At 40.1% G+C, this 25,583-nt stretch overlaps 1 protein-coding gene and 1 long non-coding RNA gene across 12 annotated transcripts in view; both read right to left on the bottom strand.

Moving 5' to 3' along the window:
* bcas3 (BCAS3 microtubule associated cell migration factor) overlaps positions 1 to 25,583 on the bottom strand; it is a 1,025,650-nt gene that overhangs the window by 988,630 nt on the left and 11,437 nt on the right. For all 11 annotated transcript variants that reach the window (XM_077541215.1, XM_077541214.1, XM_077541217.1 and 8 more), the window contains 3 exons: positions 21,809 to 21,884; positions 14,931 to 15,037; positions 1,161 to 1,242 (listed from right to left, as the gene is read on the bottom strand). In XM_077541215.1, coding sequence (XP_077397341.1) covers positions 1,161 to 1,242; positions 14,931 to 15,037; positions 21,809 to 21,884 — 265 coding nt within the window. The remainder of the gene's footprint in view (positions 1 to 1,160; positions 1,243 to 14,930; positions 15,038 to 21,808; positions 21,885 to 25,583) is intronic.
* On the bottom strand, positions 3,732 to 6,489 carry LOC144033337 (uncharacterized). The gene is made up of 5 exons (XR_013287939.1): positions 5,697 to 6,489; positions 5,511 to 5,557; positions 5,376 to 5,426; positions 5,265 to 5,299; positions 3,732 to 5,197 (listed from the first exon to the last, which is right to left on the bottom strand). It is a non-coding gene; the product is annotated as an uncharacterized LOC144033337 (long non-coding RNA).

The following is a 25,583-nucleotide window of genomic DNA, read 5'->3' as shown; positions in this document are numbered from 1 at the left end:
GCTAAATTCACCAGATATGGCAGGACAAGATTTCAACCTCCTCTCCTTTTACTCAAATCCTTTTCGAACAAGGCTCGCTCGGTTACACCTCTCTCTTTTGCGCTCATGACGTGCAGTATACAAGACACTCCAGCATGTAAAACTAAAATACAATACCGAAATTAGTAATTCTCAAAATAAAATAAATATTAGTCAATGGGGAACCGCACGATACACGTCACCACACTTAATTAATATTCATGAGTCTAGCGAGGAGGTCAAACTCGGCAGGCTAGTCATGTATGGATGTAAAACGAATGTAAACAGTCTACTAGCGAGTTGTCCACGGCACTGAATCTACTAATTCTGTCCGGGAATGATACCTCAATTCTTTCCATTATTATATCCTTGCCGCTTAGAAACCCGTTTCCATATAAATTTTCATACGTCACAGCTGCACGAAAGGCAAAATAAAAAAATTTTTTTTTAAAAACAGGCGGTAAGCAAGAGAGGTCCGTACAACAGTGGCAACGCCAATTTAGCCTATTATTGTCGTCGTGCAGTCGGGGTATGCCAAACGTGAAACGAATAATAATAATAACAACAACAATAATAAAGTCAATAGCTTATCTCTTTGGGACGGCGGTCGCCGGCAAGGATAGGATTGTCATGTAATGTAGAAGCAAGCACGCATGCCCCCCAACAAAATGTTTTCTCCATATGGCGGTGGAAGGCTTCACTTTGCTGGCGTTAAACTGCTCTTTTGGATCCCCGTTCAGATTCATGACTTTGAATTTTTGGCTTCGAGACACGAATAAAGAATACATCCTTCATATGTGGACGGTTGTAGTGTCTGGAGTGGTTTCTGCAAGTTCCATAACAGCTGCGTTTACTCGGCATGTTGTTTTTCCGTAGATAAATGAGAACAAAACGTGAACTATTTGCATGGCTCGTCAATGAGCGAGCTTCTTTTTTGACCTCCTTCCGGGTTTAAGCTGCTGAAGTCACGTGGCCTTGCGGTCTAAGAATAGCATTCGTGTGGTTCCCCATTGCAAGTAAATAAAAATACACATTGGCAAACAACATGTTACATTCCTTTACTCCGTGACCGGGCAGTGATAATATGTGTTTCAGAATTGGTTGTGTCAATCTTGAGACAAAGTAATAATAAAAATACTTACCAATATGTGGAAATGGTAAAATGCGAGCAGTTTTCACCGGGCCATGACGCACTGAGAACAGCTCCTGGGCCTCCCCTGTCATCTGAAAGATGATATCAGTATTTACTAGGGGTGCAACGGTACAGGTACCCTAAAGTACGGTCTGTACTTCGGTTATTGGGCTAAGTGTCAGTCCCATTGAAAGTGCATGGGGAACAGTTGATATTTAACATTAAATTGTGCGAATACTCTAAGTACTGCGAAATCAGACGATATATTCCCAAGATGGCGAGAATTTTTGAAGCAAGTTGAAATTTGAACAGTGTAAATCGGAAGTATTATGTACGAATAATTTGACATTAAAAAGTGTGGAGAATAAAATGCTATAATAAGTATAATAATAAGAACTAGACTAAGCAATTTCTGGAGAAATTGCGTGGGAATGCTGAAAGCTGAATGCTAATAGCTGAATGCTAAGCTGAATGCTAATAGCTGAATACTAATGAGGGGAACAAAGAAACTGTGAAAATTACAAAGTAATTACCTATTAATTACTAGTAATAGTAGTAGTAGTAGTAGTAGTAGTAGTCGTAGAAACAGTAGTAGTATTACTAGTAATTATTAAGTAGTAGTAACTTGTAGTTATGATTGTGACATTTTATGTAATTGTAGTGAACAACAAATATAAAACAAAAACAAAAAAAATGAGTACAATACTGTATGTGTTCATGCAATCTACTACAAAGTTGAGCCAAACTGAAGCTAAATTAATAGATCGATATTTTAGTGCCAGTATCGATACTGTCTGAGTATCAATAATATCGATATTTGGATCGATCCGCCCACCACTATTATGCAGTGGGCTTTATCTGCAGATAGTTGTCAGTAATGATCAGTAATCTGATGCTGAATACAAGCCGAATAGGGACACGTGCATTTCCCATTTAATTTCCTGATATGATAGTCAGTTGGTTTAAATTTATATCGCTTAGCATATATGTGATGTAATGGAAAAATAATTGATGTGAAATAATCTGACAATGATTAGTATTCAATATTATATTTGTACTAAAGAGTTGCCCAAACAGGGGCTTGAACCCACATCTTCCAATGTGTTAAGCAAGTGCTCAAACCTCTGACCCAGCTTGTCATGCTCAAAGTCATAGCTTATGGTGTAGTCATATTTAAAAGTGACATCTGATCAACTGAACTGAATGAAAAAAAAAAAAAAAAAGGGGAAAAAGCGCTTGTCTGCAACATGGCCTTGGTTGATTGCTCACTAATCATTGATTGATTGATTGAATTTTTATTTATTTAATTTTTTATTATTATTATTATTATTATTATTATTATTATTATTATTATTATTATTATTATCATCACTAATTCAATCTCTGTTGTTATAACCTTATTTATTGATTGATTGAATTATTTTTGATTTTATTATCTGTTCTTATTGTTGCTGGACATGTAAATTTCCCAGAGGGAGCCATCCCAAAGGGAAGTCTAAGTCTCTGCTGCCACCTGCTGTCCGTTTTTGAAACATGGAACCTAATAATTACCATTGCTTGAAGCCATCTCTTTATGTCAAGCTGCTTGTTAAAGCTTCCCCTCTGCTCTTGTGTATTAAAAAAATAAAAATAAATAATAATAATAATAATAATAATAATAATAATAATAATCGACACGTGTTTGGGAGTGAAATGCAAAGTATTCAACGTTTTTGGGTTTGAATGTAAATTGCTCATTTAAAACTTTTTCACTCATAAAATGGTCAAACAAAAACACTATTGTGAAGACATTTTGTGTCAAATTAATACAAAGAGCGACTTTAAAGAATTACACAATGACTACTATATGAAATCAAAGTTGTGCTAAAGCATTTCCCAGGCAGGGATCGAACCATGATCTCCTGTGGGACAATCCATTGCATTAACCACTCAGCTATCACAGTAACTGTATCCAATGTGTTAAGCAAGTGCTCAAACATCTGACCTAACGGCAACATGCGTGTTTGGGAGTGTAATATTAAAATATGGATTAATTTTGAGGAAATAGTTTGTCAAATGACATTTAACGAAATAAAAGTTAACTTGTTGTATTATGACTATACCGAAGAGGGAAAAAAAAAAAAGAAAAGTTGCTCCATTCTGGGATTGAACCGGCGCACCATTCGTATGGCTGTGTCTGGAATGCACTTAGCACAAATCCACGTGAGCCATCCTGTCCCATGAACATTTGAGCAAATTGGCGTATTTGTAATTTAAAGTGTCACCTGATGCTGCAAAAACAGCGCTGATTTGGGACACGTGTTTAATCATGTCAGCATAACGCATTTCCTGATATGATAGAAAATGGCTGTTGTCAAGTGATTTCAGTTTTAACTTAAAAAAATAAAATAAAAAACCAAAGTGACCTGACTGCTATCATACCAATGACCTCATGGCTGCTGTCTCAGCATGCTAACCACCAACCCACGGAGGAAGGATGTAGAGCTTGGCTCCAATTTTGTAGTAATAAAGTGATTCACGGAGGGCTTTAACACGTTTTAATTGATTTATATAGCACTTTCAGACAGCCTGAGCTGTCACAAAGCGCTTTACAGTAACACAAAAAAAACATAACATAATAACATAAAACATTAACACCAATACAATACATTCACAACAAATCAACATTCTTCTATTCCTACATATATAACAAATAAGTTAAATGTCAAATAACATTTAATCAAATGGATGTAAAATAACTTGAACAATCACGATTTCAGAAATTTTATTAGGGAAAAAAAAAAAATCCATAGCAGCAGTCGAACCACTGACCATTAGCTCACGAAGCCAATGTTTTACCTCTCAACCACACACTGAGCATCAGAGTGAATTGCCGTATTTGTAATTTAAAGTGTCACCTGATGCTGAGCAATCACTGAATTGGGACACGTGTTTGATCATGTCAGTATAACGGATTTCCTGGTATGATAGTCAGTTGGTATACTTAATATCCGTTTACGTAATTGCCACGGAAACACATGTCCAATGTACAGTCGGCGGTGGGCTTTGAACCTGCGGCCTCCTGCTTACTGTACATGCACTCTCCCAACTTCGCCACTGAGCAGTATCAGAAAGCCGGTCATAATGGTCTGTTCTATGTATGGAAGTGGGCGTGGAAAGTGGGACTTAGAAAAAAATCAGTGTCAGTCCCATTAACTCTTTGACTGCCAGCCATTTTCGCAAAAGGTAACCCCAGAGTGCCAGCTGATTTACAGAATTTTACCGATCTTTCAAGCTCCACAGAAAATGTTGTGTTAGGACTATGGAAACGCGGATACTACCAAATGAAAGATTGAAGTCTCATCTTTCATCTAAAAAAAAAATTTTGTTTCTACCTTATTCAGATCTTCAGTAATCAACAATAGAAAACAGCTTCGTTTCACCCAAATCCTCTATTTTCTTCCAAAATACGGAGAAATCAAGCTTTTTGTGACACGATGTTATTTCATGCACTCTAGTGAATTTGGCACTTTTGTTTTTTGCATGAGTGATTCTACAAACACCTCAACTTCTATAAAACACTACCCCAACAATAAAAAAAAGTGTTTTTTGATTGCAAAATAACAGTTTATTTACATGCAACAAGTAGCAATCCGAACAAACAATTTGGAAAACTCTTTGCAAACTATTTACACGTGCGCAACTGCGCATGTGTGGTGTGTGTGTGTACGTGTTACTATTTACAATTGTGTGGATGTTTCAACGACACAATTTTTCTTTTTGTGTGGTATATTGTGGAGCAATCCCGTGCGTGCTCGGGGGATGCAGCAGGATTTGCATCACAGTTTTTGTCAGTCTGCTTCTGCATGGACTGATTTGCGTAGAGGTTGGTATGATGAACGATGTGCTGGAGAAGTTCATCCGTGATGAAGAGCTCCAGGATGTCAGCTGGCAGGTGGGAATTCAGCTCTGCTGCAGCATCCCTTGGTCCTGGTTTTGCAGCAAAGGGGAAGATGGTTGGCTGCCAGCCAACTTCATCAACTTCAAGCCAGCCAGAATCTTTGGGATCTGTAAATATACATTTCAATAGCATATTATTTTAGCACTGTGATGCAATGTGTGTGTGCATGTTTACCTTTTTTTTCTTGGATGTATTGGTTGATGCACATTCTGTAAATTATAGAAGACGTTTACCATCAAATATTTTATTAGTGCTGTGGAGAATCTTTTTTTTTTTTCTTTTTACCTTTGTTCTGCTCACTGTGAGAAGGGTCACTTTGGGCCCTATGAGGAGGAGCTGAAGGAAACATATACAATTACAATACTATCGAAAGACTTTCCTTTTATTGTTGCGGTGTATTGAAAACTTTTTTTTTTCTACCTTTCTTTGTCGTAGAACCAGCGGTCGGACGTTGCTGTGAGCACGATCTATAAAATATACATTCACGTTTGTATAGGTAATAGATGTTCTCATGTATATCAGCACATTTACACACGCTGCTAGCAGATCGCCCGAAAAGTTAGCAAAGTTATCTTACTAGCAATCTCTTAGCATGTTAGCGCTTACCTTCACGTTCTTTGGAGGACGAAAGACTGTCCAAGACTGTCTTGCACGGACCCATAGTAGTCGTCATCGTCCGATGAAACGTCATCTGTGCACCACTTTTCTCCGGTGTTAGCATCGCTAGCCGGTGGGGCCTTAGCCGTTATTAGCATCGCTAGCCGGTGGGGCCTTAGGACGTGGTCGAAACGGCCGCATCACCGCTTCAACTATGACTTAACCCCGTCATCACTGTGCTCTTGAGCACTGGTCGATGCTTTTGAGCTTTGAAAATAAGGATCAAGCGTGAGCTAATTGCCATCTGTAGCCTTTTTGACTCCCTTAGCCAAGTTAGCCATTCTCTCCCTCTCAACACTCTAGCTCAGCCTCTCTTCTTCTACTGTTGTCTCCTACCCGATCTTGTCCAAAAGACTCATCACAGCCATCTAGTGGCCAGGAATACTCATTATAGTAACCCGATCGACTTGATACTTGGAGAACAGCTGCCCAAGGCTTTCCTCCACCCGTTTCCATAAAAAAACATAGTAGACGTCAATAGACGTTTATGGCGGCCTATCCTAGGATTATACTGAACGTTTTTAAACGTTTTTGGCGGTCATAGAGTTAAAAACGAATGGGGGAAAGTTGATCTTTAAACATTAAATTATGCGAGTACTGTAAGTAATATGGAGTCAAACGATAAATACCCCGAAAGGCGTGAATTTTGTCAGCAAGTTGAAATTTGAACGGTGTAAATCGTAAGTATTATGTAGGAGTAGTTTGATTGCAAAAAGTGTTGAGAATAAAATTCAGGAATAGCTATATAAGATAATGAGTGGGTACTGTAATGCAATGGTGAAAACGGTCTCATTCAGTATAGTGAAATGTACAAATGTACTCTTTACTACATGACCGATTTCTGCTTCACGTACAGCACTTTGTATACAGCAATGCTTCTTTTAAGGTGCTATATAAATAAAGTTGAGTTGAGTTTTTATTGTGATGGAAGGCTACATTCCAACTAGGAGTGTTAAAAAAAATCGATTCGGCAATATATCGCGATATTACATCGCTCAATTCTCGGATCGATTCAATACGAGGCCGAATCGATGTTTAAACATCAAATTTGATGGAAAAATATTCACCAAAACATCTTAGGGTTCACACCTTAAGCATGGACGAATGTTATGTTAATGGAACATTAAGCCTTAATATTTTATTTCAATGCTGTTCAAACATGAAACAGATTACAACCTGTATAAGACTGAAGTTTTAGATAAATAAATAATACATTTTCATACAAATCTTACACTTTACAAGTTTACTGATTAGTATTTTCTAAATTTAAAAAATCGCAACAATCTACTCATAGATTCGTATCGGGATTAATCGGTATCGGATCGAATTGTGACCTATGAATCGTGATACGAATCGAATCGTCGGGTACTAGGCAATTCACACCCCTAAATCCAACCCTCACCTATCGACTATTAGGGATGTAACGATAAGCGCAATATCGTGATATTGTGATATTAAAACTGCCACAATATCGTTGTCGTCATGTTCACGTTATTTAAATGCAACACATCTGTTAAAAAAAAGTTGATTTCCGTTTGTGCAGTTCTAGCACCATCTCGTGGCTATTTTTTTGTGCAATTTAATTTTCATAAGGGATACTTTGGCCCTTCTATGTTTAAAATCTACACTAATTGTCAAATGAAGGGGAACGTATTATGCCTGGGAAGCAAGTCAATATGTGGAGGAATTCAATTTGTGTGTGCATTAACATCCATCCATCCATCCATTTTCTTGACCGCTTATTCCTCACAAGGGTCGCGGGGGCGCCTATCTCAGCTGGCTCTGGGCAGTAGGCGGGGGACACCCTGGACTGGTTGCCAACCAATCGCAGGCATTAACAACATAGCGTAATAATAATAATAACATAATAATAATACTAACATAAAATTGATGTTATGCACAAAAGCACAATATTGTGCTTTTTTTTGTATGAACGCATTTTTTTTTTTACAATATTGTGACCTTTTTAAATATCGCCAACCTCCCCACAATATCGTGATATTTATCGTATCGGGAGCTTCATATAGTGATAATAACGTATCATGACATTTGGATATCGTTACATCCCTATCTACTATATTTCACAAGTTGGGGTTGTGACAGAAAGTGTTTTATGAATCTAAGATTGAGGAAGGTATCCGACTGAAATTGTAAGATTTTCAGACAAAGTGGGGTTAGAGTAACTGTTTGCCTCTCTTATTATATTCTCAAACACCCATAAAAACAAATTTCTCGCCATCAGTGTGCGTCTTATCAGCTTGTGGCTGTTGACAGTTCTCCAGTGTGAAGCACCAGTAATCTTCTATCACCTCTGTCAAGACATACAAAATCCGCATCTCTAAGTGCACAAAAGTGTGAACAAGTGTAAGTCGCTACTCTGCTGGGCTATTAAAAAAGGTGTGAGTTCAACAACTGCCATACATACTTCACAAACCATTTGGACACCAGGACACCTTTAAGCCCAACCTAAAAACAGGCAACTTCAATTTTAACGGGAATTCTAAGGATCTTGACCCAGATCACGTTTTCATTATGGGGTGTGTAAAGTGTGGCAAGCAGAGCAGCAGTTTTCTGCTGTATCAGAAAACTAAATGAAAATATGTTGTTAAAAAAATAATAATAAAATAAAAAAATTGTTCACTTGCAACATCATAATACTCAAGAACATTTAATTCAAAGTGTTCACAGAAAAATGTTTTATAAACCAACATGATGTATGTGAACTTTGCCTGATTCACTGAACAGCTCTATTACAATTAAAGGTGCCCTCATATGAAATGTTCACTTTCTTGTTCACTACTTCACAAGTATGTCTTACCACAGCCTGACTAAAGGCCTCAGTATGCTTCTGCGAGAGGCTCGCGTCGAGGCGTCACGTTGGAGCTCCGCTCGTGCGTTTGCCTTCCGACTTGTGCGCAATACACATCGGTGTCTGCTGGAGTTTCACACCAAGTCCCGCTGTCGCTATGGCTGGGCTGCCACAGAGTGGCGATTCCTCTGCATTTTATGACGGATTCAGGAAGTTCAATTTAATTCAGAAACACGAAACAAAGCCGGGGGGAGAGTAAGTTCATCACCGTGGCAATTAATTATTGCCAATTTGCACCGGTGTCGGCCGTAAACTCGCCAAAACACAACAGCCGTGCACTTAGCGAACACAGTTTTTTATTTTTGTTATTGTTGTTTTCCGCCTCTCGTCCCAGGCACATATCCACATGCACAGCCGTGGTCTCCGAGCAGGGAAGTCGATTTGCGCCGCCAGTTGCCTTCACGGAAACTATCTGGGCGGGGGGCGGGGAGAGAGAGAGAGAAAAAAAGGAAAAAACGCCATCGAACGGACCAATCAGAAGCGAGCGACGCCCCGCCATCGACGTGCGTCCAAGGATTGGCGACGTGTGCACGTCGGCCGGCCACGAGCGACGCAGCACTTAAAATTCATGGCTCGCGTCGATCATGTGATCGACGGCGCTCATCGACGCGAGAGCAAACGTGGAGGCATAAATTAGGCTTTAGTCCTCAAAGTTGTGAAATAAACAACCCATGTTTCCGTTTCCTATGGGCGTTTGTATCACATTAGCTCAAACAGCACTCTCAAATGGGCTGTTTCAGCAGGTCGGTTTTACACGTCACGAACCCCACCTTTTTCAGTTTTATACGTCACTAGCTCAGCGCGAACTCCACCCTCACAATTTTCACCCCCCCCAGAGTAAACAAACAGCAGCAGCAGGAGGACAGCATGGTCCACGATTTCACGGCACCGTATCTCCGGCCCGGAGGGTCGTGGAGGACCGGAACCAACGCCGTTGGAAAGCCATGGTAGAGCCGGTTCCGGGGATGTGTTCATTTTCCACATAGGACTTATGGTTCGACCAGTACGGGGGTGTCAATCCATCTCTCGAGAGTCGGGGGGCAATCCATCTCCCAAGAGTCGGGTGGCCGATTTCGCGGCCCAGTATCTCCTGGTCCTGGAGGGTCGACACCATCGCCGTTGGAAAGCCAAGGTCGAGCCGGTTCCGAGGATGTGTTCATTTTCCCCGTAGGGCTTATGGTTCAACCGGTACAGGGGTGTCAATCCCAGTAGCTGCACCCGGTCGTGAGGAGGATTAGCAGCCCTGACAGTTTGTGCCAGACATTTAACTGACGACTGTTTCAGGAATTTGGGACAATAAGCGAAGTGCGCATCTCGATTTCAAGGTGCATTATGGGTAGCGGCATTGGTGGTGCATTGTGGGTAGGCGAAACTACCAAATGGTCATTGAAAATGAATTGGATCCGATGGAATCGGACAGAAACGTTTCAACGGCTGGAAAGTTGCTGTTTTTTCTTAACATGCATAGCATGTGGTTTACTGATATCGGGGAAGTTGACTTGCAAGCTTTATAGTGTACAGTTCGGCAAAGATTGTCACCACTCTAATCTCCGCCAGTCAAATTGTTAGGGTAGTTGGTAGCCTCGTTTTTTCCCTGGCGCATGCGCAAGCTTAAAGCCTAATTTATGCCTCCACGTTTGCTCTCGCGTTGATGACCGCCATAGATCACATGATCTACGGCGTTCATGAATTTTAAGTGCCGCGTCGCTCGTGGCCGGCTGCGGTGCACACGTCGCCAATCCTTGAGCGCCGTAGATGGCGGGGCGTAGCTCGCTTCTGATTGGTCCGTTCGATGGTGTTTTTTCTTTCTTTTCTCTCTCTCCCCGCCCAAATAGTTTCCGTGAAGGCAACTGGCGGCGCAAATCGACTTCCTGCTCGGAGACCACGGCTGTGCATGTGGATATGTACCTGGGACGAGAGGCGGAAAACAACAATAACTTAAAAAAAACAAAAAAACAAAAAACTGTTCGCTAAGCGCATGGCTGTTGTGTTTTGGCGAGTTTACGGCCGACACCGGTGCAAATTGGCAATAATTAATTGCCACGGTGATAAACTTACTCTCCCCCCGACTTTGTTTCGTGTTTCTGAATTAAATTGAACTTCCTGAATCCGTCATAAAATGCATGGAATCGCCACTCTGTCCCAGCCATAGCGACAGCGGGACTTGGTGTGAAACTCCAGCAGACACAGATGTGTATTGCGCACAAGTCGGAAGGCAAACGCACGAGCGGAGTTCCGCCGTGACGCCTCCGCGCGAGCCTCTTGCAGAAGCATACTGAGGCCTTAAGGCGGAGGCGTCACGACGTAGCTCCGCTCGTGCGTTTGCCTTACGAATTGTGCGCAATACACATCTGTGTCTGCTGGAGTTTCACACCAAGTCCCGCTGTCGCTATGGCTGGGACGCCACAGAGTGGCGATTCCTCTGCATTTTATGACGGATTCAGGAAGTTTCAATTTAATTCAGAAACACGAAACAAAGCCGGGGGAAGAGTAAGTTCATCACCGTGGCAATTAATTATTGCCAATTTGCAGTGGCGTCGGCCGTAAACTCGCCAAAACACAACAGCCATGCGCTTAGCGAACACAGTTTTTTTTTTTGATTTTTTTTAAGTTGTTGTTTTCCGCCTCTCGTCCCAGGCACATATCCTCATGCACAGCCGTGGTCTCCGAGCAGGAAGTCGATTTGCGCCGCCAGTTGCCTTCACGGAAACTGTCTGTGCGGGGGGCGGGGAGAGAGAGAAAAAAAAAAAAAAAGAAAAAACGCCATCGAACGGACCAATCAGAAGCGAGCTACGCCCCGCCATCTACGGCGTTCAAGGATTGGCGACGTGTGCACCGCAGCCGGCCACGAGCGACGCGGCACTTAAAATTCATGGCTCGCGTCGATCATGTGACCTACGGCGTTCATCAACGCGAGAGCAAACGTGGAGGCATAAATTAGGCTTTAATGCGCACTTCGCTTATCCAAACGTGGATTAGCAGAACATCTTTCACTTATCCCGGGATCGATACCAACTATTGAAACTAATGTGCCAATATTACTTCAGGTGCAGACGTGAAGACTGTCATCAGGAGCACAGGGAAAAGATGAGACTGGTCACGTCAGAAACACGCACTAACTATGGCCAGCAGATGGCAGCATTGTATCTCTTTTCAATGGGCTGCCAATGTATGGAATCTGATTAAATCTGATGAAATAAAATGTTTTCAAGGATGATGTGAATGATCAAAGCGTTGTCACATTAAATCTAATTCACAGAGCGTCACTAATCAAAAAAGTCACTGTTTTGGAGAAAATGTATATTTTCACAAAAAGCTTGTTTTCTCCTTATCGTTCAACTTACGCAACATGTCACTCAAATGACCTATTTTCAAATGGTGATTACTAAAGAACGGAATAAGGTAGAAACATACTTTTTTTTTCATAATGAAAGAATAGAATGCGATTTTTCATTTTTTTTTTTTTTTTATATGTAGTAAAAGCACACAATATTCTGTTTGCCTTGAAAGATGAATTAAAATGCTCGAAATTGGCTGGCACTGAGTTTTTTTTGTTTTTTTGTTTTTTTTAATAACGTGTGGGAGTAAATGAGTTAACGTGTGCAGCAAGATATTGGAGATCTTGTACCAGTTTATGGTTTCAAGCGCCATCTACCTTGCTGTTGTCTGCTCGGAGAGCAGCATCGGTGTGTCATGCCAAGGACACCAAAATGGATTAATCAACTTTTGAGAGGCCTTGTGATAGCAAGGGACTGAAGATGGAGACATTTGAGCCAGCGAGGGATCAGAATTTACCGAGCAAACTTCTTTAAATCACAGAGAATCCTTCATAATATCTCCATGACACCCTGCAGCAGCACAAGAGCTCTTTCTCAAACGACACATTCAGGTTCACTCGATACTTTTTGATTATCTTTTATATACTATTAACTAGGGGTGTCAGGCGATTATAATTTTTAAGCGCAATTAATCGTATGACTTCAATCATTAACTCACGATTAATCCCCATTTTTATTTCTGTTCTAAATGAACAAGAAAACATTTTTTTTCAGTTATCATACACATTTAAAAAAGAAAAAAAAAACTAATAGAAATATGGCTACAACTTTTAGCCATTGAGACAGCAATTTCATTAATTCATAAAATTGAGTTAAAATTAAAAAGATGTACTGGGGAAAAAAAAGAAAAAAAAAAGAGTGTGATATTGATATGTGTTGGTCATTTTTCTGCCATTAAATGGCATAATTGCATTTTTTTAAGATAATGGTGACTGTTCAGTGAATTTTTCTTTTCATAATAAGAGCAATCTAATCTTTAACATGAAGTAATTTATGAAATTCTGCACATTTTTTACAACTTGACTAAATTAGGGCGCAATGGCGCTCTCATTATTGGCAGAGTGTGAGCAGGGAGCATTCGCTTGGTGGTGTAGAGGTTTTGTTTGCACTGAGCATGCACACTTTGCACACAGAAAAAAAAAAAAAAAATCAGCACGAATTATTTTATATTTTTGTTTTTCAGGTTTGTTTTTTTTTTTTTTTAATATTGTGCTCCTGAGTTAATGTTGGTGATCAGTTTGAATGCATTATTATTTATTGATTTTATGTCATTTTATTTTTCCGTATCATATGGTTTGACATGGTCAGTCAAAAAAATGTTTATAGTTTATTTAAGGATTTAATTTTAAGTTTGAATTTCAGATGCACTTTAAATCTTTTCTGTTACAGTTAATAAAGCTATTCTTTGTTGTAACGGTCCATATTGCTTTCTTTTTTATTCTCTTATACGTTAATACGGATACAGTGTTATGCAGAGGTGTGCTTATAACAATTTTATAGAAATGATACTATTTATAGTTACGTGGGGATGGAGTGAGGGGGGCGTGAGATGTCTTCTTCTGACTAGGGGGGCATGACAAAAAATAATTGAGAAGCACTGCCATAAACCAACTTGAAACAGCTTACTCTTGTGGTTTTCCTAGTTTAGATCAGATTTCAATGAATTTCAAAGCCTCCTCAAAACCACTCATTTGTTTTTTTGCTTCTATTCACTGTTTGAAAGCGCTATATAAATAAACTTGAATTGAGTTGAGTATCATCTACCTTCCCATCTATCTAGTGCTTGTTACGTGGCTTACAGTGCCATCCATTGGAAGAAAATGGAAAATGCAGGATTGTCTGTTGTCAGCATTAGTCATGCGAAACTGTGCAGTGTATATGATTAAAGTGTGAAAGAGTAAATTATATTGGAACAATAATATAAAGTTGGTAAGCATACAACATTGTTGTGGACCAATGATTTGAATATCTTAAAATACCTGGGCAGTCAACTGTCACTGATTATAAACCGTTGGTTTCTAAGGTCTCCCATATCACAGAAACAGTTTTCAGTAAAGTTTGACTTTTGAACTGCCCTCCCAGAGGACAAAATGTTTATGTACATTGGGAAATCAATTTTAATATGTGTGGAGGCGAAGGAAAAAACATTTGTTGCAGCTAGTCTCACAGCTGTCTTGTTACTCATTGATTCAAAGTGCAAACACTATCCATCCAATCAAGATTTAAAAAAAAAAAAAAGAAAATGGGTCGTGTACTGTGTGTGACATTGAATGTAACAAAAAAAATGTTCTGTGCATTAACATCTTGAGCTGAATACTATATTTTATTTTCAGATGTATTGAGAATGCTTAACAGTTTTCATCCATAAATTAATAGGGATGTAACGATAAGGGCAATATCGTGATATCGTGATAATAAAACTGCCACAATATTGTCGTCGTCATGTTCACAATATTTAAAGGGAACACATCTGTTTAAAAAGGCAGGTTGAGTTCCATTTGTCCAGTTCTAGCACCCCCTGGTGGCTAGTTTATTAGTGCAATTTAATTTTCATGAGGGATGTTTTGGCCTCCTATGTTTAAAATCTGTGCTAATATGTGGAGCGTCAATATGTAGAGGAACTCAATGTGTGCGTACATTAGCAAGTAAGCGCCTCAATATTGTTATTAGAAATTGTAGGTGGTTTATATGCATTGCTATTATGTACAAAAGCACAATATTGTGGGGTTTTTTGGTATGAGTTTGGTTTTTGTGGGGGTTTTTTGTTTGTTTTTAGAATAATGACCTTTTTTAAAAATCGCCAAGCCCCTCCCCCCCGATATCGTGATAATTATCATTACGTGACCTTCATATCGTGATAATATCATACTGTGATGTTTGGATATCGTTACATCCCTATAAATTAAACAAAGCATCAAGACACAATGCAGATAGGACTTCAATTTCCCAGTCCAACCAAATTAGCAAGTTACTTACGGATACGCTCCAAATCTGCATCCCATCAGCATAGCCAATCATGAGACAGAGAGGAGGATCAGTCGTGCCACTGTGTATATCCATAAACTCCATGTTGCGGGCAGAGTCTGCATTAAGAGAATGGTTATAGTAAAGTTTAAGTACGGGGGCAGACACAGAGTTGCATTGAATATATTTCTAATGAAGTCTAATTAGCTAGAATTGTCCAAATGGTGTTATTCTAATTATATCAGTAATTCCAAACAACTTCCACAGCATATTGTTTGATGCCGACTTGACTGAACTACTTGACTGTCATTCATTTCCATCCTTTCTTGCCTTCTCTGAACCGTTTACCTTCACTAGGGTCGTCTTTGGGTGAGGGGGGCTGGGGCTATATGGAGTTAGAATCATGCCGCTGCGATTACGTAGTGTATTGCATTAGGCGTTTATGGCGTTCACAATCACAAACACATCATTAATATAAATTCTTAAAAAAAAAAAAAAAGAAGTAACACGCCACACCACTCATTTGACGAGGTAGAAAGCTGCAGTGTGCAGTCCCAGCTACATCAAATCATGGTATTTTACTTACTTTATTTAACGCTAAATCTAACCCTGCATCATAATGCCACTGCCTGGTTGTAATTGTGAACATCATCAACACCATGCTGAGTAACACGGCATAATTGCAATATGTAAGTGATAACAACAATAGAAACGGCAATTGCACCAGCACCATGGTAACGACAAGGCGTCCATATGTCATGTGACCAGCAGTTGACCAATCACAGCATAGTAGTTCTTCAACGAGTTGGCCAAACGCTCTCTCAATATGGCTCTGATTCAACAGCGCCCCCTGCTGTAAAGTTTACTGGCTTTGCGCGTGTGGATCTTGAGTTTTCGGCACGTAGAACTGCTCGGCAGAATATCGCTGCCAAAAGTCACGTGACTTGTATCCGTAGTTGTAGAATTGCTTTTTACGTACGCAAAACATTTTGTTGTTGTTGTTGTAATTGACGATATGCTTCTTTGTGTACATAGAGCACGTTTTGTGTACGTAGATCACGTGTTTTGTGTTTACGAGGTTTTGGCATGGTTCTAACAACGGGTTTACACCGGTTGCATGTGCGGTGCGGCTGCGGTGCGTCTTGACTGCGTGCTCCGGACGCGTCAATTTTTTGGCCAATCCACACCGGCTCCGCACAGCTGCGGTCCGGCAGCTCCGTCGCCGACCACTTCCCGCCGTGTCTCGCGTGACCGCGCGCAATCATGTGCCATTCAAAACAACGACAAACACACGGAAAGTCTGTGCTCAACAGAGAAGCAGAAAGAGAGGTGGACTTTTATTATTTTGTGGCTTTCTACCTCCAATATAAACCTCTCCTCGTCCATGTTCGCTGGTGTCTAAACCGTGAATGAGCACCTCGCACGTTAACCCCAGGCCCGTCTACGCCCACATCACGTTTTGCTAGCATGCTTGCGAAATAGGAGCTGGCGAGTGTTTTATCTTGAAAGGTAACCGGAAATTTATTTTGAAACTGCGTCGGTCTTCCTGTCCCGCTCGATGTGTTTTGTGCTAGCTTGCCATTTGCCGGAGGCCTACCGCTGCGGCGTCCGGCAAAAACAGAAAATAGGTCTATCCTTGCGAGACGCAGTTGACACGCAACGCACACGCAAGCGGTGTAAACTGCACCATTCGAATGAATGTAATCTAATTGCTTGCGTCGCCGGAACGCACCGCAACCGCATCCGGTGTAAACCCGGGGTTACTCCATAGGGCTACAACTTGAACCAGTCGCAAGAAAATCATAGGATACTATCAATTCTTTGCAAGTGGGCAGTCCGTTGGGACACTTCATCCACACCATGATAAGCTTTGATATAGGTGGGAATTTTCAATTTTTTTGCTGGTCTGTCATTAATCAGTGCGCAGATTTAAACCGGCTCAAATTATTCTAACTTTAGATACTGGATGACGAGAGGAATGACAGCATGGTGTGTTTTTGAAGAAAATGGAAATGTACAGAGCTTTCGATCTCTTTCGCAGATATTCTATCTTCAGAAACAAGATTTTTATTCTGTTACCTCCAGATGAGAAATTATTATAGAAAAGAAATACAGCGGATTCCCTCTGAGGATGAGAGTGGGGTGATACTAATTATGACTAAAGCATATAAAAGTAGGAACTTAAGAATTATCTCGTCATTATATAAAGTACTAACGAAGGGTAAACAAGTGAAAAGAAAATCATCTTTTTCTTTCATCTTTCAATTTCTTTCCATTTTACGACGGCGTATTAGGGCCACGTACAAATATATTTTTGTTTAGGGGTCGGGGGTAATATGACGAGAAAAAAGTGGCAAATTTGCCACTTTTTAATATGACGAGGAAAAAGTGGCAAATTTGCCACTTTATAAACTGGCAACTATGATATTGTTAATCTCTGCTAAAGCAATTAATATCTACTTGTTTGAAAACCCGACCGAAAAGTACATTTTAAGGAGTGCTTCCTCCATAGACATTTTGTAAACTTTGACTTGTGTAGCGTGACATATGCGTTTCCTTTTTGCCGACACAAACAGCCGTGCGGCGAGAAAAAAAAAGTGGCAAATTTGCCACTTTTTTTTCTCGTCATATTGACCCCGCCCTCTAAAATATATATATATATATATATATATATATATATATATATATATATTTGTACGTGGCCCTAATACACCATCGATCAGACATACAGGTGAAATGTTCGTCCACAGCACAAACTGGCGATTTGTGAAATTTACAGCAGCCAAATGCGTATGCCGAGATACGTTTCTTAGGAGTCCCAAGATGGCGGCCCTGTGGCTTCAAATGTCTCAGGCCGAATTGGTTGGCTGCATGACGTTACTCCCGGCGCGACTCGACAGTGAGCACAGATTTACATACGAATGGATTGTCAATGCTGCTTGTCGGTCCGGCAGTCCATTCATGTTTAAGTCTGTACACTATCGAGTCCCGCCGAGAATGACATCATGCAGCCGACAAATTCGGCATTCGGAGGACCCGGCCTTGTGAATTTGGACACAGGCTTGGCCCAAGTAACGTTTCTCGGCATACGGTCCTATACATTTTACAGTATCGAAATTGGAGAACATTTGAGACAGTACTTAGAAAAAGCATGATTTGTGATGATGTAAATTTGTTAAACATAAAAAAAGAAGACTTCAGACATTTTACAACTTGCCTTAAATACATGTATAAATTATATGCTTAATGATTTTTACAGGAGGAAACTTTTTTTTTTTTATTTAAGAATTACAACTTTAACAAAAGATGCCTCTGCCAAATCTAGTACTGTATTGGGGTCGAAGGAACTAAGTGATAAAAGAAAAAGGGGGTCTTCTTCAATGCTTGGTTTGGTTTATTCATTTTTTCCTTTCGGACACATTACAGCTTACATCAATCACATCACATCATTTTCAACATTGACATCCAAAAGAAGGGCTGAGAGGTAGAAGCCGATGGCTTATTCGAGACTCGTCCTCAACGACACATTACTATAACGCATCAGTCATATACATTATTTAGAATAGTCATTGATTTTTATCGTTATCCATCCCATACTATCCCAGACACTGTTCGCTCAGTTCCTCTTGAATGTCCGTGTGTAGATTGCGGATCCCAGTCATTTGGAACTGGTGAATCGGTCCCCAGACGCCACCAGCAGGCCTCCCCGCCAGGCGAGCAGCCAAGGCAAGCACAATTCTTCTCCTTCACCAGTATCGTCTTCGCTTGCCTCGGATCAGCTTTCACACGTTGTGGTTTCCAGAAGAGTAGATCGGCTTGCATTCTGCCCATTGCTTTCAAGCAATTTTTGCCTCGATTCTAGTCAGCCAGCACCACTGGTTGCTAGCACGTTATAGTTCTTGATGACTCCTGTGTGCTACCCAGCCTAGCTCACCCAGCAGAGCGGCCCACGCCAGCCGCATTCCAGGAACCAGACCACCAGCCCCATTTTTGTGTATTGACAGCAGTTTCATTGTAGCCACAATACAGCCTTATCATGTAGCCTTGACTGTTAGAACAAATGTCCAAACGGAATTAAGAGCCAGACAATACAATACATGTTATCAATGCAGTTGTATAAACAAGAGTTAGCCTTGGCAATGTCAGCAAATACCGTATTTTTCGGATTATAAGTCGCAGTTTTTTTCATAGTTTGGCCGGGGGTGCGACTTATACTCTGGTGCGACTTATGTGTGAAATTAACACATTATTACATCATTTCACATGTTATTTTCACACTAAACCGCAAGAGGGCGCTCTATGCCTGTGTTGATAAGTTCAACATTGCCGGTTGAAGAGGAAAGCGGCGCATCGTTGATATCAAGATTCTGTTCCAAATCATCCACTTTTTGTTCCAAGGCAACAATGCGTCGATCTTTTTCCTGTGTCTCTGTCTTCAATTGCTGTACTTCCTGAAGAAGTGGCTCAATGCGCTTCTTCATTTCAAGTAATTCGGCGACCATTTCACTGAGTTTTTTAAGAGAAGATTTTATCTCCTCATTTTGTCAGCTCTTTTTCCGCCAGGCATTCTGCAACAATGTAGTTAAAAATCCCAATGCAAAAATCAACAAGTAGTTAGAATCACGAGCGAGTGCAGGAGCAAGCACAGATGCGTCCTTCCTCAACAGATGCGTCCATAAATGTGTTAAATGTGACAAAATTCTGCACATAGTGTCCACTTTTTTTCCCTTTCTTTTTTTTTTTTTTTTTAATTGTTAAAACCACCCCGCCACAAACCTCCCCACCCCTGCCCCCCGGCCATATACTAAGAGCGTACGGTATATGTCTAATCTGTACATGTACATATAGTTTATATAGTAGTCTGTTCACGAGATGGGAGGAGTAAGATGGCTGGCACGGGCATGTATGGGCTATCGGCTATCCAGTAATATATACCGATCAGTAGGGATGTCACGATAAGGGCAATATCGTGATATCATGATATTAAAACTCCCACAATAAGGTCGTTGTCATGTTCACAATATTTAAAAGGAAGACATTTGTTAAAAAAAGATTTCCATTTGTGCAGTTCTAGCACCCTCTAGTGGCTAGTATATTAGTGCAATTTAATTTTCATTAGGGATGTTTTGGCCTTCTATGTTTAAAATCTATGCTAATTGTCAGATGAAGGGGAACCTATCAGCTGTCTCCAGGGCGACGCGCACTGATAGGAACGAATAGACAAATAGTGCCCGGCGGTAATGGAATCTGACTTTTTTCAGGAGGGAGTTTTGTGATGCAAATGTATCACTCTTTTGAACACTAATTGTTTTTAGAAGAAAAAAAACGCCTTATTTAGGTGGCCCCAACCAACTTGCCGTACTATTTTCCTCTCGTCCAACACTGGACCAGACCTCGTGTCACAGAACACTGTTAGGGGTAAGTCAGTGATGATCGCACACACTGGAGGTGAAATACAGATTCATGTCCAAAAATCCGAACTCTCTCTTTAAGTACATGTATAAATTATATGCTTCATGATAGTTACAGGAGGAAACTTGTATATTTTTTTATTATAGAATTATAACTGTAATTCAACAAAAGCTGCCTCTGCCAAATCTAATATTGGGGTCTAAAGAACTAAGCGATAGAAGAACAACGGGGTATATATAAAATTCTTTAGATCAAAATTAAGTTTAGATCATCTTTTTAAATAATGCCTGGTCTAATTGATTTGTTGATGTGCTTAAACTTTTTTCTTTTGAATTTCATTTAGGAAGCACACTAAAAATGTGGAATTCTATTCTTAGTGTATTTAATTGATTAGTCATGCACTGCAATTTTGTAATGTCCTAGAATTAAAAGTCTTTATTTGGGGATCAGATATTAGATTAAAATTAATTAGTTTAATTAATTTAAAATCCTGTATAGAGCTTTCAAACGATTAAAATCAAATTGATCATCTTAGAATTTTGACTAACCATGATTAGTTAATCACTTCATTAAAAAGGCTTTTTAGCAACATTTTTTGCCTGAAATTTTTGACGAGCACCTGTTCTGTTTCTAATTCTTTCTACATTTAATGTTATGACTTCAACATTTTTTTTTGATCCACTGCACACTCCCATCCTCCTTTTTCTAATCAGTTAATTACTTGCATAATTTAAAATGAAAAAAACAAATTACCCCAATATTTTGCCACGAACAAATATTCTGAATGTTATATGCAAACATTTATTAAATACTTTACTTTATTGACTGTAATTATGTTTATTGCTCAAACACACCCTGTGTATCATTAACGTAATCATGCTAAGCTAAAGAATCATCAACAGTCAAAATTAATAGTGTGATTAATCTGCGTTAAAGCAACTATATGGAAGATTTAAAATTTAAAATCGCTACTGCCACCTGTGGCCGAAAACAAACTCATTTTTTTAAGCAGCCTTCCGCGGAGTAAAAGCGGGTGTCTGGGGCAGCAAAAATCTGTACTAGTTCCGTCTTCGCGACTACAGGAAACAACTGACGAGAACGTGAATGACGTCACATCCCGCAGACAGAGGGCGGGAAATTCGAAGGATTCGGACGAGACGCTTCCTAAATAAGATTGGCCAGAGGCTTGTAGGAGTACCCATTGTGAACAGCTAAGATGTTGATCTACTAATTAGAATATGTTTCAGTCATAAATGGTCAAATAAAAAAGCTATTGTTAAGATATTTTTGGGGGAAATCCTCCATATAGTAGCTTTAATACATGATTAATGCGCTATTCTTTTTTTGGTGATTAATCAGTTAGTTAACGTTTTAACTTTGACGGCACTAGTTAATTACTGATTATCATGTGAGCTCAACTGAATTCTAAACAATGGTTAACAGCAGCATTTTTCCACACACTGAAGTTGTTTACTTACCATTGATGTCAGCCTTCTCAAAACGAACCCAAATGATTTTCTCCTTTTCATCAGGTTGCAGACCCCCAGAGTAAGCCTACAGTTAAAAAGACACAAAACAACATTACATGACTAACTTGGATTAAATGTTTTTATTATCTATTATTTATTTTCTGTCAACCAATATTACTAGTATGTGCACCAATTACTTGTCATCTATATAATAACACTGAATAAAAATGAAATTGCATACAAAATACCTGAGCTCAAAGTTAGATTTCCTATGAGCTTAAACAAGATAAATGGTAGTTAAGGTTTTTAATCGGGTTGAGGATAAAAAGGGGTTATGATCTGGCCGCAAAGACGATAACAATGGTTCCCATACCTTTTTGGCTTGTGTACCTCCGGAACTTTTGATCATACCATGGAGTACCCTCTAACTCATTTGTGTTGATAATACTCTAAAAATAGAACATAACACAACTGATTATGTCCAAACTACGGCCCGGGGGCCATTTGCGGCCGGCCGGCCATTTTTTAGTGGCCCGCGACATATGCTAAAAATGGCATTTGACTCAGTTCAAATAAAATAAAACAAAAATGTGTGGAGATGGTCAAAGTAAGAAGGGAAGGTGTCAAAAACACAGGTGCTATTAAAGGTTATTTTAGTTAACTCAAACTAACCAAAAAATTAAAATTCAAAAAACAATTTCGTTCACGAAATAAAACAAAAACGAAGATGCTTTTTTAAAAATGAAAACTAACTGAAACTACATTTTATGTTGACAAAACTAACTAAAATAAAACTATAATTATAGCAAAAATGTCCGTTTTAGTCTTTGGTAATTAATTTAATGCATGAGCCTTTGGGGATGATTTTAAATGTGATTTTTAGTAGATGTATTTTTATATAAACTAGAATAATGACATCGCGCTAGGGGTGGGGGAAAAAAATCGATATCGCAATATATTGTTGTGCTCTCTGTTGCAATAAATTATCGATACACACACAGTAAATATCGATGTCATGTGTCCAGTTGTGCAGTGTTATGTTATAAATGTTTATGCACTTTAATTTGTCTCACTTTACAATGTTTATAGTTAAAAGGCTAAGAGGCAGTGAGGCACAATGCAGAACTTTGTACATTGTACAAGTTTTGGCATTGAATAAATGCATAATTAGACATTTTCCTTTTTATGGGCATTTGTTTGGCTTTTTCAGTCACATATCGTGATATATTGCTAAATTTTTTTGACAATATAACAAAAATTGTAGATATCGTGTATCGTGATATTATCGATATCGTGAGTCAAATATCGTCACAGTATCGAATTGTGGTTTACCCGTATCGTCCCACCCCTACATTGAGCCCATGGTGTTTTTTAAATGTTATAAGCTATACACGCACATACAAGACTTCTCTGCCCACCTGGCAGGTGCGAAGCTGTTTTCCAAGGTGGAATTGGTACGGGGCTATCACCAAGTTCCGATACACCCCGCCGATGTGCCTAAGACTGCTGTGATAACACCTTTCGGACTGTTCGAGTTTCTCAGGATGCCATTCGGCCTTAAAAATGCGGCCCAGTCTTTTCAGCGTCTCATGGACTCTGTTCTCCGGGACATGCCGTTCTTCTTCGTCTCTTGGCATGACATCCTTGTGGCAAGCTCCTCCATCGGAGAACACCTTTCACACCTCCGGCAGCTTTTCTCCAAGCTCAGCCAGTCTGGACTGATTATTAACCGAGCTAAATGTGTCTTTGGTGTGCCCTCCATCCAATTCCTCGGCCACTTCATCAACCAGGACGGCGCCACCCCGCTCCCGGCAAAAGTGGAAGCTGTTGCCGCTTTTCCTTATTTGTGCTTTTGCATATTCCTCGACCCCGGACGGCCCAGGGTCTCAGTGAGTTCCACGGGATGGTGACTTTTTACCACAGGTTCATCCGCCACGCTGCCCATGTGATGCAACCGCTTTACGACGCACTTAAGGGTGTGGCTCCTAACCGTGCGGTCGACTGGACGGATGTGAGAGTCAAGGCTTTTGAAGAGACGAAAGCCGTGCTGTCCCGAGCGGCCTTGTTGGCTCATTCGCGCCCGGATGCCGCGGTCGCCCTCACTACTGACGCATCCAATTTTGCCGTCGGGGCCGTTTTGGAGCAGCGCGTCGAGGGTGCATGGCAGCCGCTTGCCTTTTTCAGCCGCCCGTTAGTCCCTCGGGAGCGCAAGTACAGCACGTTCGACAGGGAGCTCCTTGCGGTCTGGCTGGCGATCCGCCACTTCTGCTTCATCCTGGAGGGCCGTGAGTTCACGGTCTTCGTCGATCACAAGATCTTCAAAAGCCTTGACTCTCACATCCGTCCAGTCGACCGCACGGTTAGGAGCCACACCCTTAAGTGGGTCGTAAAGCGGGTGCATCACATGGGCAGCGTGGCGGATGAACCTGTGGTAAAAAGTCACCATCCCGAGGAACTCCCAGAGACCCTGGGCCGTCCGGGGTCGAGGAATATGCAAAAGCACAAATAAATTATTTGTACAATTTTTAGGACTAAACACAATTTCTCTTCATAACATATGTGGCCCTTGCGTCCCTTCTGATTTCCTGTCTGTGGCCCTCAAATGAAAAAGTTTGGACACCCCTGATGTAGATGAAAATCATTTCATTTTCTTTCCTTCATTCTTAGGCATTACTGTCTTCTTGTGGCACCATGCTTTGCAGACCTCACACCCCGTGACTGTGCTGAGCCATGTTAGGTTCACGGGCCACTAGGGATGTAACGATAAGCGCAATATCGTGATATTAAAACTGCCACAATATTGTCGTCGTCGTCATGTTCACGATATTTAAAAGTAACACATTTGTTAAAAAAGTAAGGTTGATTTCCATTTGTGCAGTTCTAGCACCCTCTTGTGGCTAGTTTTTAATGCAATTTAATTTTCATGAGGGATGTTTTGGCCCTTCTAGGTTTAAAATCCACGCTAATGGTCAGGTGAAGGGGAACGTAATATACCTGTGAAGCAAATCAATATGTGGAGGAACTCAATGTGTATGCATTCACAACATAACATAATAATATTAACATAATAATGATGATAATAATAAAACACCATAATAATAATAATAATAATAATAATAATAATAATATAACATTGATGTTATGTACAAAAGCACAATGTTATTATGCTATTTTTTAGTCTGAGGTTTGGGGTTTTTTTCATACAGTATTGTGACCTTTTTTAAATATCGCCAACATCCTCACAATATCGTGATAATTATTGTATCGTGAGCTTCATATCCTGATAATATTGTATCGTGACATTTGGATATCGTTACATCCCTACGGGCCACCAGCACAAATTTCTAGGGCCCGACCAATTAATTGGTTCTTACATTTATGTACTCTAACAATTCACAGCAATTACAGCCTTAATTATTTGCCTAATTTACGAATGAACTAAATGCCAAGTGTAGTTGTCATGAATAACTATAACAGTATCATTTCATCATTGAGCTGTCATGTTTTCAAGGCTAAGTACGTCGTATCTTTCACGAGTAATGCTTACTGCACTGTGACAATTCAAAAGGAAATGACTTTGATGTCATCGGCTTACAGCAGTGGTGTCCGAACTACGGCCCGGGGGCCATTTGCGGCCCGCTGTCCATTTTTCAGTGGCCCGCGACATATGCTAAAAATGGCATTTGGCTCAGTTCAAATAAAATAAACAAAACAAAAATGTTTGGAGATGGTCAAAGTAAGAAGGGAGCGTATCAGTGCCATTAAAGGTTATTTTAGTTAACTA

The sequence above is a fragment of the Festucalex cinctus genome, chromosome 13 (assembly GCF_051991245.1).
Source record: "Festucalex cinctus isolate MCC-2025b chromosome 13, RoL_Fcin_1.0, whole genome shotgun sequence".
NCBI lineage: Eukaryota > Metazoa > Chordata > Actinopteri > Syngnathiformes > Syngnathidae > Festucalex > Festucalex cinctus.
Note: the sequence above shows the minus strand (reverse complement) of the source record. Positions and strands in the feature narration are given on the sequence as shown.